The sequence below is a fragment of the Euleptes europaea genome, chromosome 6, assembly GCF_029931775.1.
Source record: "Euleptes europaea isolate rEulEur1 chromosome 6, rEulEur1.hap1, whole genome shotgun sequence".
In the NCBI taxonomy this organism is placed as follows: Eukaryota; Metazoa; Chordata; class Lepidosauria; order Squamata; family Sphaerodactylidae; genus Euleptes; species Euleptes europaea.
In genome coordinates, this window is record NC_079317.1 from 39427340 (window position 1) to 39441219 (window position 13880).

The window sequence follows — 13880 nt, forward strand, 5'->3', positions numbered from 1 at the left end:
GTCATCTAGAAAAGAGTTTAACAGGTATTAAAGACGCATTGCTATAAACTGTATGACTGAACACACATGCAACCGTGCCAATTAAACTGAGTCATAGAGATGCCTTGAGTTAGTTCTATTTAGTCTAGCAGTCTTCCACCAAGGTTTCATTAAGTAACATTCTAAATACAAAATGAACCTGAAAACACAAAGAAGCACAATTATCTGTCCACAACTGTCAACAAGGCACCAGATGTTCAGGAAAAAGACATATGACTTGTTCTGCATAGATAGAAATTAGTTTAGGACCAAAATATTTGCATGTTATATTCTAATAGACAGGTTAAGCAAAATGCCTTAGCCTTTATTAGACAGATATTGACCAAAGGGACCTTATTAATCCTCTTCCCCGGACCATACTTTTCAATAAATTACATCCCACTGAACATACATAAGACGACTTACAAACTCTGACAAATTAAGTAACATGGGATTATTACGCAACATTTTCATTCTAAGCAGACACTGGAGTGACGTCCTGTTTACTTTCCACAACAGGTGGGCAGTCACCTTCACTTTCAAAGTTGAGATTGACAAACGTATTACAAGTTGCAGCCTCTGGTTGATCAGTCTGAACTGCGTTCCCTTCCTGTGTCTGGTTCTGTGCTTCCTGATACCTTCTTTCTGCTTCCTCAGACATTTTGTTCTCCTCTTCCTCCTCTTCCTCCTTCAAAAAAATCCACACAATGTAAAACCCGCACTCGCTGCAGTTTCTCCTACAATATTAGTATTAAATCAAATCCCTCAAAACTTTGCACTCTTATAACTTTATTTTTGCCCATAATGTCATATTGACCCCAAGTCAACTGAAAGAAGGCTTTCTCCACATTACAGAAGTCATTCTATCCAATCCATTACTTCTACATTCTGGTAGAAGATCCTGATATAGCCGTAGCTCAGTAGAAGAGTTGGTTTTTAAATGCTTTCTCTACCACTTAAAGAAGAATCAAACCGGCTTACAATCTCCTTCCCCTCCCCACAACGGACACCCTGTGAAGTAGGTGAGGCTGAGAGAGCTCTAAGAGAGCTGTAACTAGCCCAAGGTCACCCAGCTGGTTTCATGTGGGGAAGTGGGGAAACCAGATTAATCTGGTTCACCAGATTAGAGTCTGCCGCTCATGTAGAGTGGAGAATCAAACCCAGTTTCCCAGATTAGAATCTGCCACTCCAAGCCACCGTTCTTAACCACTATACCACACTGGCTTAACCACTACACATGCTGGTAACATTCTGAGTTTGCTCCCCTCACATAGGGCTGGGCATGTACTGAAAGTCAAATGCCAAAAGACTCTTGGTCTTCAGCCCAGCCAGAAACGAGCCTTGGATACTCACTGTGAAGGCTCCTTCTGCTCTGGAATACGGAGGTCATCTGTAAAGTGGGTGTTTCCGTTCCTCTTGCTTCTGGGAGGCAGGACTAAAACTTTGACTTCCTGTCTCTAAGGAAACACCCCCTCATTTCCAGTTTGAAACTTTCCGAGCTATAGGGCACAAGAACGCCTAAATTCCCTTTTTTTTTTTTTTTTTTTTAAGGACAGGAAGATTTAAATAGAAGGAACAACAGTAACTGTGTGAAGAAAACAACAAGTATTAGTAACAGCAACTCAACTAAGAGCCGTGGCTCCATTGTGGAAAAGGCAGGAAGTTGCTAGATCCCCAAACGAACTAGCTAATCCTGAACAAAATGCTAAATTCCTGAGAGGTGGGCCAGATGACCTCCGTATTCCAGAGCAGAAGGAGCCTTCACAGTGAGTATCCAAGGCTCGTTCTCGCTCTGGAAGAGGAGGTCATCTGTAAAGTGGGACTTACAAGAGCTGTCCCTGGCCCGGGTGGGTTAAGAATTTTGCAGAACGCTCTGAAGGACTCTGCAGCCGAAGGCCGCGTCAGCAGAAGCGAACAGATTCAATTTATAATGACAGACGAAAGTGGAGACGGACGACCAGGTCGCCGCCTTGCAGATTTCCTCTAGGGAAGCCTGTCGATGGAGGGCAGCTGTGGTAGCGGCACTCCTGACAGAATGGGCCGTGATGCCTTGTGGCACGGCCAACTTGTTGGAGCTATAGGCCTGGGAAATGCAAGATCTGATGGTGTGGCTTATTGCCGTGCGAGACATGGGTTGCCTTTATTTGGGGCTGACAAATTGATAAACAAGGATTCAGAGGTCCTGATGCCCTCAGTGCGTGAGATGTAGATCTTGAGTGCCCTCCTGAGGTCTAAAGTGTGCCATTCTCTCTCTTTGGGAGTTGGGGGTTGGGGCAGAAGGAGGGCAGCACTAATTCCTGGTCCCTATGGAATTTGGTGTTAACCTTAGGGAGGAAGGACGGGTCTGGGCGAAGGACCCCCTTATCCCTGTGAAAGGTACATAACTCTTGTCTAACCGAAAGAGCCCCCAACTCTGAGACCCTTCGAGCCGAGGTAACGGCCGTTAGGAACAAAACCTTCATTCTCAGGTGTCTTAGGTCGGTAGAACGTAAAGGTTCGAAAGGTGCCTTGGAGAGGGCGGATAAAACCGTATGGAGACTCCATGTGGGAAATCTATGGGCCACTGCTGGGGAGGAGAGACTGACCCCTCTAAGGAAGGCCCTTACATGAGGATGTTTAGTTATCTGAGATCTTGGGAACTAGTTATCTGAGATCTTGGGAACTAAGGTGGCTATTGTGGCAAGTTGTCGGCGAAGGGTGGCTGGCTTGAGACCCTTGATTCGTCCATCTTGGAGAAAGGACAGCAGGTGAGAAACTCGGGGTTTTAAGGGGTTCACGTGCTTGCGGGTGCACCACCTAATGAAGGTCTTCCAGGTCGTGCCATAGATGCGACGCGTGGATGGACGCCGGGACGCAACGATGGTGTCCGCAATTTCTGGATTGTAGCCTAAGGCTAAGAGCCGTTCCCTTTCAACAGCCATGCGGTCAAGCGGTACCACCCCGGGTCCGGGTGGCATATGGGACCCTGTTTGAGTAGATCGTGTCGCACTGGGAGTCTCCAGGGATCGCAGATTGACATCTCCACGAGGGTTGGAAACCAGGGACGTCTCGGCCAAAATGGTGCGATTAGAATGATTGACGCTTTCAGAATCCTTACCCGTCGCAGGAGTCTGGGGATAAGTGGAAGAGGAGGGAAGGCGTAGAGAAGAACTTTCGGCCACGGAGACAGCAAGGCATCCGTTATTTCCGCCTGAGGATGATAGTAGCGGGTAAAGAATCTTGCGAGCAGGTGGTTTGTAGCTGACGCGAAAAGGTCTACCTGCGGGAAGCCCAGGCGCTGGGAGAGGAGAAGGAAGGTTTCCGGATGTAGGGACCACTCTGACTCGTCCAGATTCCGTCTGCTCAGCCAGTCCGCTTGTGTGTTGACTGTCCCCTGGATATGTTCCGCTGAAATGGAGGCGAGATGAATCTCTGCCCAGGATAGGATGAGCTTGGCCTCTCTGTGCAGGTTCAAGGACCGAGAGCCCCCCTGTGTTTATGTGCGTTTTCGCTGCCACATTGTCGGTCCTAATGAGAACGTATTGGTTTTTTGACCTGAGCATGAAAGTGTTGTAGGGCCATCCGGATGGCTCTGATTTCCAGGGCGTTGATGTTCATAAGTCATTCCTTCGAGTTCCAGAGGCCCTGCGCCGGTTGGTTGAGAAGGGAGGCTCCCCAACCCGAGAGGGATGCGTCGGTGAACAACTGGATAGGAGGAGGAGTGATATATTGAAGACCCTGAGAGAGGTTGCTGGGACAGGCCCACCATCGGAGGCTCGACTTGACAAATTCGGGTATAATCAAGCGTTTGCGAGACCTGAGGGAGATCTCCCTCTGATACGGGCGAAGGAACCACTGCAAGGTCCTGGCAAGAAGTCTGGCCCACCGTACTGCTGGAATGGTGGAGATCATAAGGCCCTGGAGTTTTGCTAGGTTGATGATCTGAGCTGACTTGGAGAGAAGAGTGAACTTGGCTAAGGATGAGATCTTGGTTACCTTGTCCTCTGGCAGTGACAGAGTGTTGGAGACTGTGTCTATGTGGAAGCAGATGCTGGGAAGGGGAAAGATGACTCTTTTCCTTGTTTATCAGGAAACCATGGACTTCCAAAAGCTCCATGACTATCCTGGTGTGGTTGAGGCACAGATCCCTTGATGACGCACAGATCAGAATGTCGTCTAAGTAGGGGTGCAGTCGGATCCCCTTCTCCCGTGCCCGGGCTATCAAGGTTACAAGTACCTTTGTGAAGACCCGGGGGGCGGATGACAAGCCGAATGAAAGTGAAAACGGAGGAATTTTCAATGGAGGGGATGGATCATGACGTGTAGGTAGGCTTCCTTTAAGTCGATGGATGTGAGGAAGTCTTGTGGTCGTAGAGCCTCTGTGATTGAACGCAGAGTTTCCATCCTGAAGCGTCTTCTGAGGATGTGTCTGTTGAGGAACTTGAGGTCGAGGATAGCCCTCCAATCTCCGTTTCTCTTTGGCACTGTGAAGAAATAGGAGCAGACTCCCGATGAGTGCTCCTGTGGATTGACTGGTTCGATGGCTTGGATGTCGAGTAGATGAAGGACGGCTTCTGCTGTTCTGAGTTGCTTTTCTCTGTTTGAGGTGCGAGTCGATGCTACCAGACGGTCTGGAGGAGTGGAAACCAGTTCCAGCTGGTAGCCCTGATGGATGACGTTGAATACCCAGGCATCTGGGTGGGAGGTTTTCCACCGGTGACGGAATTGGGTCAGCCTGCCCCCCACAGGCTGAATGGGAGCGTCATTGGTTTGATGGACGAAAGAATTTGTCGTTCCTTTCTCCCTGGAAGTTGGTAAAGCGTGAGGGTTTGGAAAAGCGGCCCCCCCTCCGAAAGGAACCCCTGGAGGAGCTCCACTGACTTCTTTGTTCCGGTTTGTACCTAGACAGGGTGTGGAAGGTGCGAAAGGAACCCTGGGAGGAAAAGCTTTTTTGTTCTTTACTGAAGACCTTGGGTAAGGCCTTCTTCTTATCCTTGGTTTCGACCAATATCTCTTCCAGCTTTTCCCCGAAAAGCTTCTTTCCCTGAAAGGGGAACCCCATTAAAACTGTTTTGGATCTGTGTTGTACTTGCCAAGGGCGGATCCATAATGCCCTTCTAGCCGCCGCCGTGGTTGCCATGGCTCTAGCCGCGAAGGACATCGTGTCTAAGGAGGAGTCTGCTAGAAAGGACACGGCTTTTAGAATCCTAGAGGCCCCCTCCAAGGCATTCCCGTCGTCCTCTGGGATAAGTTGACTCAGTTTTCTGGTCCAGACTATTGCCGCACGAGAGACAAGGGCTAAAGTGATGGAAGCTTGGATGGCCCAGGCTGCTGCATCGTGGGACTTTTTGCAAGCCAAGTCGGCTTTTCGGTCGACGGGGTCCCTAATAAGGCCCTGGCCCTCCTCTGTGACTAGGTCAGAGGTATGGAGAGCAGTGACTGCGGGTTCCACTAGGGGGACCTTGAATACATCAGCAGAGTTACTGGCTATGTTATAAAGCTTCTTAACCACTGCTGGAGGTTGGCGAGAAGCGAGGGGTTTTTCCCACTCTGCATTGATAAGGGTTAAGAAATAATCAGGGACAGGGGCTACATGTGGAGTAGCGTGGTGCATATGGAAGAACTCTTTGGCCCCTAACTGCTTCTCTTGAGGCTGGGAGTCAGAAGCTGCATTTAAGTCAAGGGCTGCTAGGGTCTTGGAAAGTAGGGATTGATAGTCATCAGGAGTAAATAACCTGAGTTGCTTTTCCTCGGTAGCGAGGTCCTCTCCTTCGGAGGAGAACTCGCCTTCTTCCCTCTCATCGTCAGAAGAGGCAGGGGAAAAAGTGACTGTGGTGGTGACTGATTTGGTCGGAGGAGCCTTAAGGGCTGCTTTGGTAAGCCACTGGCTCCCTCCCTCCCTTTGGGGTGGTTGGGAACTGGGTCCCTCCCCCGGGTCGCTAACAGAGAGTTCGGAGGAATCAAGGACGGAGGAGGTAGGGGAAGCGAGCTGCACCGCTCTGATGCCTTCTGCAAAGGCCTCCTTAATTAGGGCTGAGAGTTCCGCCTTAAGGGACAGCAGTCCCGTCGCCTCTATGGCGGCCAGGAGAGGGAGCGCGTTACCCTCCGAGGAGGGAGTCGGCGCCTTACCGGCTGGAGGGTTCTCCGAGGTTGCGGCTTGTGGCGCAGCTGGAGCCGTCGGGTTCTCCGGCCTCATCACCACGGAGGAGAGCCTGCGCAGCGCAGCCGCGGCAAGAGAGCGGGGGACAGTAGTTGTGCGAGCTCTTTTGTTACTTTTAACATGAGCCGCATCGGTTCCTTTCCTTTTAATGGAACCGTCTCCCCGCTTCTTCTTGCTCTTCCCCTTAGAACCACCGGAGTGGCTGCCAGGGGTTTTTTGTTGGACTTGTGGGGCTGGGACAAGCAAGCCGGGGTCCAAATCTTCCTGCGCAATAAAGGCGTCAGGAGGAGCGTCCGCCATTTTGATTTGGCGGGAAAGCCAAAAACCTGACTAAAAAGGCCTATACTGTGCAGCAGGAAGACAGAAAAAGAAACAGTACAGATTAGAAAATAGACCTCTAAGAGGAGGAAGAAAGAAATTTTAGAAAAGTAGACTTCTAAGAAGAATTAGTAGAGAGCTGCTGATAGAGCCTGCTCTCCCGATGCGAGGCAGGAAAGAACTGGAAATGAGGGGGCGTTTCCTCAGAGACAGGAAGTCAAAGTTTTAGTCCTGCCTCCCAGAAACAAGAGGAACGGAAACACCCACTTTACAGATGACCTCCTCTTCCAGAGCGAGAAGTTGGAGTTTAGAGCTAGGAAGAAGATCAGCTAGCAGAGACAGAAGGCCTGCTGGGCAGAATAAATTGAAAAGTATATATAAATGCAGTTTCTCCTATAGATACCCTGTCTGGGACTACTTTGCTCCAAGTTTCCCATTAAAAAAACTTATCCTGACAAAAGTACTAAGTCAAAGCAACATAACCTAGATTCATCTGCATTGGCAGAATGAGAAGAGAAACCGAAACATGTCCTTTTTAAAATGCACATTAAAAATAAGGCTAACATGTTGATAATGACCATACTAACAAAATGTAGAGAGACACACACCTCTTTCTTCATCCTGTAGTATTCATCTATGGCATACTGGTATTTTGGTGTACTGATTCCCAAGACAGAAGCGATCTTTTCCCCAAGAAAGTCACACACTGAAATTATGCAAGAAAGTCACACACTGAAATTATGCATGTTTAGCAAGACTAAGGAGTGCAGTTTCCTGTAGATCACACCTTAAACACATGCACAAAGGCACAAAACTGTTACCCCTTTAGATTATAAATCTATTTTTAAAAACCAAATTTAAACTACAGCCAGTCAAGCTTTCTTTGTTCAAGAGAGGTTTGTCCAGGCTTTTCCCAGAAGCTGCCATAGAAGTATATTTTAAAAATTACTTTAGAAATGTTCCATTAACGAAACTTAGAATGCAAATGAACCAGGTCATCTTACCTTCATTTTTATATGATAATATTAAACCAAAACCTCTGAAAGTCTCTTTAAAAGGTTCAGAGGCAGTGCATCTCTGAATGCCAGTGCTGGAAGGTAATATCAGGGGAACATCTTGGCCTCTATGGCTGTTTGTTGACCCTCCAGGGCAACTGGTTGACCACAGCATGAAACAGGACTAGATGGTGGGCTGGTCTCATCTAGCAGGGCTCTTATGTTCTTAACTCCCACACCATTATAACACAGTAGGTTCTTTGGACAGTGTATGGGGGCTATCCTGTGTGCTGTGCAGGCAAGGAAGGAAGTCATGCAGACTCAGTTCAAGATAAGAGATAATTCGCAAGGGTGATATAATGCTTATGTAGCCCCTCCCAACACCTTTGGCTAACTTGCCCTTACAATAAAAACGTTTAATACTAAATCTAGCCTATCTTCCTACAAATTAAATTCATGTATACTACATTGTTCTCTTGCACCCTTTTAAAAAGTATTTTATAGTTTCTTTACTATTTTCTCTAACCTATAAATTCTGCACAATTCCTCCCACATTTTCTCCTGAAACTCCCCCAGCGAGGCACTTAAAAAAAAATAAAGTAGGTAGTGGTAAAATAAGGACTAGAAATCTAGTTTGGTATCACAGTGCTCAATCTCATAACCAACTTGTAAAATTAGAAGAAAATTGTAGAAAATAAAGGTTGTACCAAACTGAAATAAACATGGCCCACATACTAAATCAATATTTATTCTGAGATCTGAAGAAGGCCACATTTGCAATTAACTTAAGCCAGAAGAGCGACATGACTAGAGTATGCCCTGAATACCACCCTACCTAGCATGCACAAACAATTATTTAAAACTGTGGCTGCATCCACATGATTTTCCTGGCACTTCTGTCCATAGCACAGGGCCTGAAGTTCACCCATCCTTCAATCTCTCCAGCAGCTGCTGTCTCAAAGTGGGGAGCACCTTACAACAAGCTCCACTGGGCAACAGCCTTGCCCATTTTCCTGAACTGTGGGGCAGGTGCCACATTTGGGCATTGTGTCATGTCAAAGAGCCACATGCAGCTCCCGCTGTATATCACTGTACTAGATTATGTTGTAGGCACTGAACTATGCAGACTGACTGCACAACCAGTCCGGGCACATGAATTTTGAGGAGACTGGTACATGGTACTTTCCACATGGGTTATTTGCCCCAGTGTTGATGCTGTTGCAAAGTGGGTTTTCCCTGCTTTCACAGAGCATCACAGTACATTCCTGAGATTCCACAACCTGTTTTGCTTCTAAGTTTTGTAAAAGATCTCAGCGAAACCTGGATTGATGAAATGTAGGCAGGTAAGTCTGGATTCTCTTGACCCATGTGTCAGCCATTTTCTCTACCCCAGTCCCTGCAGCAGCCACCCACCCCTTCCAGTGCCATCGGGGGCTTTTCAAGAGTTTTTTAAAATGAAAATTGACGTAGCAATAGAACAATATATCACTATTTCAATTACAAGTTGTAATACCTCAAAAACCCTAGTGTTGGGGGTGAGGTAGGGAAGGGAAAAGGTAGAGAAACTCACAATTTGAAAGCCCCGCTGCCACTGCACCACACTGACAGCCTCAGCAACAATGGGGCTTCCAAATGAAAGCATCATGTAGACCAGCCCTAGGTAAGCTGCATTACTTTGCAGAAATGGGAGCTTCCAACCCCCTTACTTCTTTCTGATGGTTAAGGAATTAAATGTGACTGGAGTTTTTTTGCATGCCAATATCCATCACAAGGGGACAGAAAAATGAAATAAAGCCACCACACACACAAATGCATGCACACTCACTTTACGAGATTTGGCTTGACACAATGTTTACATGGGTAGGCTAAATCAGGGTTCCCCAACATGGTGCCCACTGACACCTTACCTGGCACCCACCAAGTGCTTTCAGTAAGTGGGTGGGGCCATGTGGGGCTCCTGTGCAGCACAGCTTCTGACTGACCACTGACTATCTGACTGGATGTGCAGATGAAAACGTTGCTTTGGCGGTGGCTGCCACGACACTGTTGGTTTTAAGTTGGTTTCTCACTCCTTTTTTCCAGTGTATTTCTAAAATTACCCCTCTACTTGAACTTCCTCTGGGCATGAGTGTGGCATAGCCTCTCACAGCAGCTATTCTGTGGCTGGCTCTGCCTCCTGTGACAGCCATTTTGTGGTTGCACCCACCACCCCGTCTGAGAATTCCAAATTCCAGGCTCAAAATTTTTGGGGACCCTGGTCTTAAATATACAAACTGAATAGACCAATACCTGAGAGCGTTGACGTGGCAACTCTTAACATATGAAACCACAAGTAAGGCCCCCATGTAAGTGATGCCTGCAAAAAAAAGTAAACATTTAATTGTGTTTATTTGTGCTATTCATTTGACAATACATACAATATATTAAATGCATAACTTTGTTTTTCATGACTTGAGGAGACTATCCTTTGACAATGTGCTACAGGACTGAGTAGCCAGAGACAGCAGGAATGAAGTTCTAGAATCCTCTCCACCCAATGCAACACACTTATACTTTCATTCAGCAGAATGTACTGCTTGGAGTGCCAGACTAGGATCTGGGAGACCCAGGTTTGAATCCTCATTCTGCCACGGAAGCTCACTCACTGGGTGACCTAAGACAGTCATTCTCTCTCAGCCTAACCTACCTCACAGGGCTGTGAGAGGATAAAATAGAGGCAGGGAGAGCAACATAAGCCTTCCTGAGCTCCTTGGAGGTGGGGTGGGATTCTAACAATGTACAAAATAAAATAAACAATAATTCACAGAGGCACTAGAGTTACTCTGAAAAACTCTTACACATAAATGCAGTCAAACACACCCAATGCTGATAGTCTTGGCATGGCCTACACAGATTTTGGCTTGTAAAACTGAATCTCAACAAGAGACATCTTTCTCCCCAGATAACAAAAGCACAAAAGGCAGGCGCCCCACAAAAACAGAGAAACCACAACATAATTAAAAAACAATAGCTTGTGGAGCGTTTAAGAATGAAAGCAGTTTCTAAATTTCTTATGACTTATCCCAAGGTCCCAAAACATCTTTGCGTGTGCTGTTGACCACAGCACCCACATTACAAGTTCACTAGGTGCTCCACAGTTACACAACTACCTCCTATGCAGGACTCCAAACATCTGTGCCTGAAATAATGACATTATCTGATTATAATAAATTGCAGCCAACTAACCACCAGCACAACACATGCAGTTTTTCATTGCGTTCCCCTCCCTCAACAGTTCCTTTTCAGCCACATGAACAAAAAGCTATAAAGGTTCCCTCACCCATGCAGCTTTTTGTCCACCTGAGTCATGAGAATCCAGGCATAATTTCCCCAGGAATAAAAGAGGATCACTGGGGAAAATCTGCATTTGCAGGCCCATTCTACTGGTGCTTGGTTCAATACTGTCCAAAGAATTGAACCTAAAGCTCGTGTTACTGTATTTACTCAAATGCAAGATTAGGTTTCTTTTTCTGGATATGCTGTCAAAAAAAGGGAGGGGATTGTCTTAAATTTGTATGCAAGTTCCAATTATGTCCAATAATAAAAATATGTTTGAGGATAACATTTTAGGGGAAGGGGTGTCTTACATTCAGGGTCCTCTTCCTTCCAAGTAAGTATGGTACATCTTCACACAAGTTGCACCGAAACAGCAAATCTAAATAATCTTAAAATTACAGCTACAAGTACTTTATTAAGTGTTCTTCTTGAGAACACATAAATAGCCCTCTGTGGCCTTGGACCCTCATATCTGCAGGGCTGCCTCTCTTCCTATACTCTACCATGACAACTTCACTAATCTGAACAGGGCCTTCTAGAGGTGCCACCATGCAAATGGACAAGATCAACAACTGCCAATACTAGTGCATTCTCTGTAGTAGTCCCCACCTTATGGAATGGCCTGTCTCAGGAAGTCAGGGAGGCTCCCACGTTGGAGATTTGTGCAATCCTAGTCCTATTACATGGTTTATTTTATGTCTCCTCATCCTATCGATTGTACTGACTTACATGGTGTAATCTGCCTTAAAGCTCAGTGGACTATAATTAATAAATAAAAGTGGAAATATCAGCATGTATAGTCTGAGCACTGCTCTGGCTTGCACACAAACAGATTCATGCATGTTTAGTTAGCATGTGAAAACCTGAGCTCAGGAAGCAGGCAGACCATGTGTGAGTCTTGGCAGAAGAAAATTTCCTGCCAAGGGAAGCTCATGCAAAGAAAAAGAAAAAAAGAGGAAAAATAACTGCTCTTTTGACACAAAAGCACTCCATGCCTGTTAATTAAGTACAATGTTGGAAATTACTTTAATGGCCACAATTTTTGTGCTTGTTCAGCCTTCAAGAGGTCTGGAACAGATGTTGTTACAGGTGAGAAGAGACAGACTTTTAGAAATCAATGTGTCAAAGTTCAATTTTTAAGGCAGCAAACATTAACATTGGACAGACCAAATGATTTAGCCAAACTGCCAGCAAACAAGTACCGTAGCTACAATCCCAAGATACCATAATGTACCATGCTTCTTAAGTTACAACAATACAACAAGCTCTATGTAAGTGTACACCGGGGTGGCCAGAAATCTAGACGGTAAGTCTAAGATTTAGAATCCATTAACAGATACAAATATAACTGGATCCTTCAGCAGTGAAAGCAGGTGAAACGTGTACCAGTGTAACTAAAAAAACACCACTAAGCAAGTATGCAGAAGCAAATGCCACGCGATTGTAAGTAATTTGCTTTTATTGTTTACATGAGCTTCGCAAGCTACAGCAAAACACACAAAAATATAACAAAACAAACCTTGGAGTTCTATGAGTGCAGAAATCCCAACTTCCTTCCACCATCAACAACATGTTACATTTACCTTTTAGTCAGTTTGATCTATGTGAAGCTGCTTTGGGAGCCAACATTGGCTGAAAGGCAGATTTACACTGTTTTGTACTTTGCACATCATTTGCACTATTTTTAATTAATAAGATTACTGTTGAAGTCCAGTGCCTTCCTTTCACAAAAACCACTTGTACCTTTTGCACAAATGGGTCCTCTTAAATAGAAGCATACTTGCAGAAGCCGGCTTCTACATGTAAAGTGCCTCAGTGGGCATGGAGCATATATACGGTATGTACTATATAAAGAGTTGGTGTCAGAAAGCAATACTGTGAAATTTCCTGGAAGCAAACTGGTATTCATGTCATGTCTGTAGGGAAATAACTGAAACAGAACAGAACTGCAACCCCGCCCCCCACCAAGTGTGGAATACCTAAAAGCCCATTCATGGAAATCTAGATTACAGAAACCAGATGCACCAGTCCTTAGCTCACAGTCTTGTTTGCTCTCTATTATTGAACTACTTTTAAAGACAGTGGATCAAAAATCTACATAGGTAGGTAAAAAGGATAGCTATACAAGAGTTACACAAGACTGCAGTTACAAATAGATATGGGTTAGTACATGCTTCAAATGCTGTGGAATACTGGAGTAAACCTGCATTTACAGTGATAATCAGAGTTTCACAAATTATAATACTGATCAGAAGTAAAACATTTTACTTTAAGTTCTGTACATCTTAGTAGGGGTGCTGTTCATCTTAGTAGGGGTGCTGTAAAGAAGCCAGCTGAGCTCCAAAATGTTAAGATTCTGAATGTTTATTAGAAATATTAATGTGTAAGTATACCAAAGCAAATTTCAGCAGATGCTAGTCTGAATAACACGCCTTTTTATATTTACAACTGGAATAATGAACTGTCACCAAGGCATTATCAGAAAATGGACTATTTGCACATAAATCTTACACTTTTGCCAAGACATCAAAGCTCAGTTGGAGATCTTATTTTTCGGCAATTCATTTATACTGCTGGGATGCACAGAAAACACCCTAGGCAATTACAGTCCTTCTCCAGGTGATGTTATTAAAAGAGAGTTTCTCCTCTCAAAGAAGACCATAACAAAAGCAAGTTTTACAGATTTTAGAGATTTCATTTTATATCTTCATTACAAAGCGTAACAAGCACATTTTAACTTTGGCTCACTGTTTTAAAACGTTCGTGAAGTCTACTACAAAGATGTAGAAGAACAAATCATTTTTCTCCATGTGTTCTGAAAATAGTTGCATAGCAATATACGGTACCTCTCTGTCTACCTTCTTTATGCCACAATGTAGAGCAACAGCACCTCTCCCTGTTTTGAGGGAGAACCGCTATTCAGAGGGATGCCAAGCCGTGGCCTTGCATTTCAGAACACAACTAATGCAAAACTCATTGTATTCAGTAAAATATTTCCCTCCTGAGATTGAATAAACAAATGCATAAGGGTATTGGAAGAGTCCTGAAGACGATGTCCTAGTTTTAAATTTGACTGCTATAAACTCTCTGCATCA

The 13880-nt window shown here is 45.1% G+C and overlaps 1 protein-coding gene across 1 annotated transcript in view; it reads right to left on the reverse strand.

Moving 5' to 3' along the window:
* Window positions 1-456: 456 nt before the first annotated feature.
* SRP54 (signal recognition particle 54) overlaps window positions 457-13880 on the reverse strand; it is a 44631-nt gene continuing 31207 nt past the window's right edge. Inside the window, exons 16-17 of the mRNA XM_056851195.1 lie at window positions 7084-7181; window positions 457-706 (exon numbers count right to left, since the gene is read on the reverse strand). Of these exons, the coding sequence (XP_056707173.1) occupies window positions 494-706; window positions 7084-7181 (311 nt within the window). The 3' untranslated portion in view covers window positions 457-493. The remainder of the gene's footprint in view (window positions 707-7083; window positions 7182-13880) is intronic.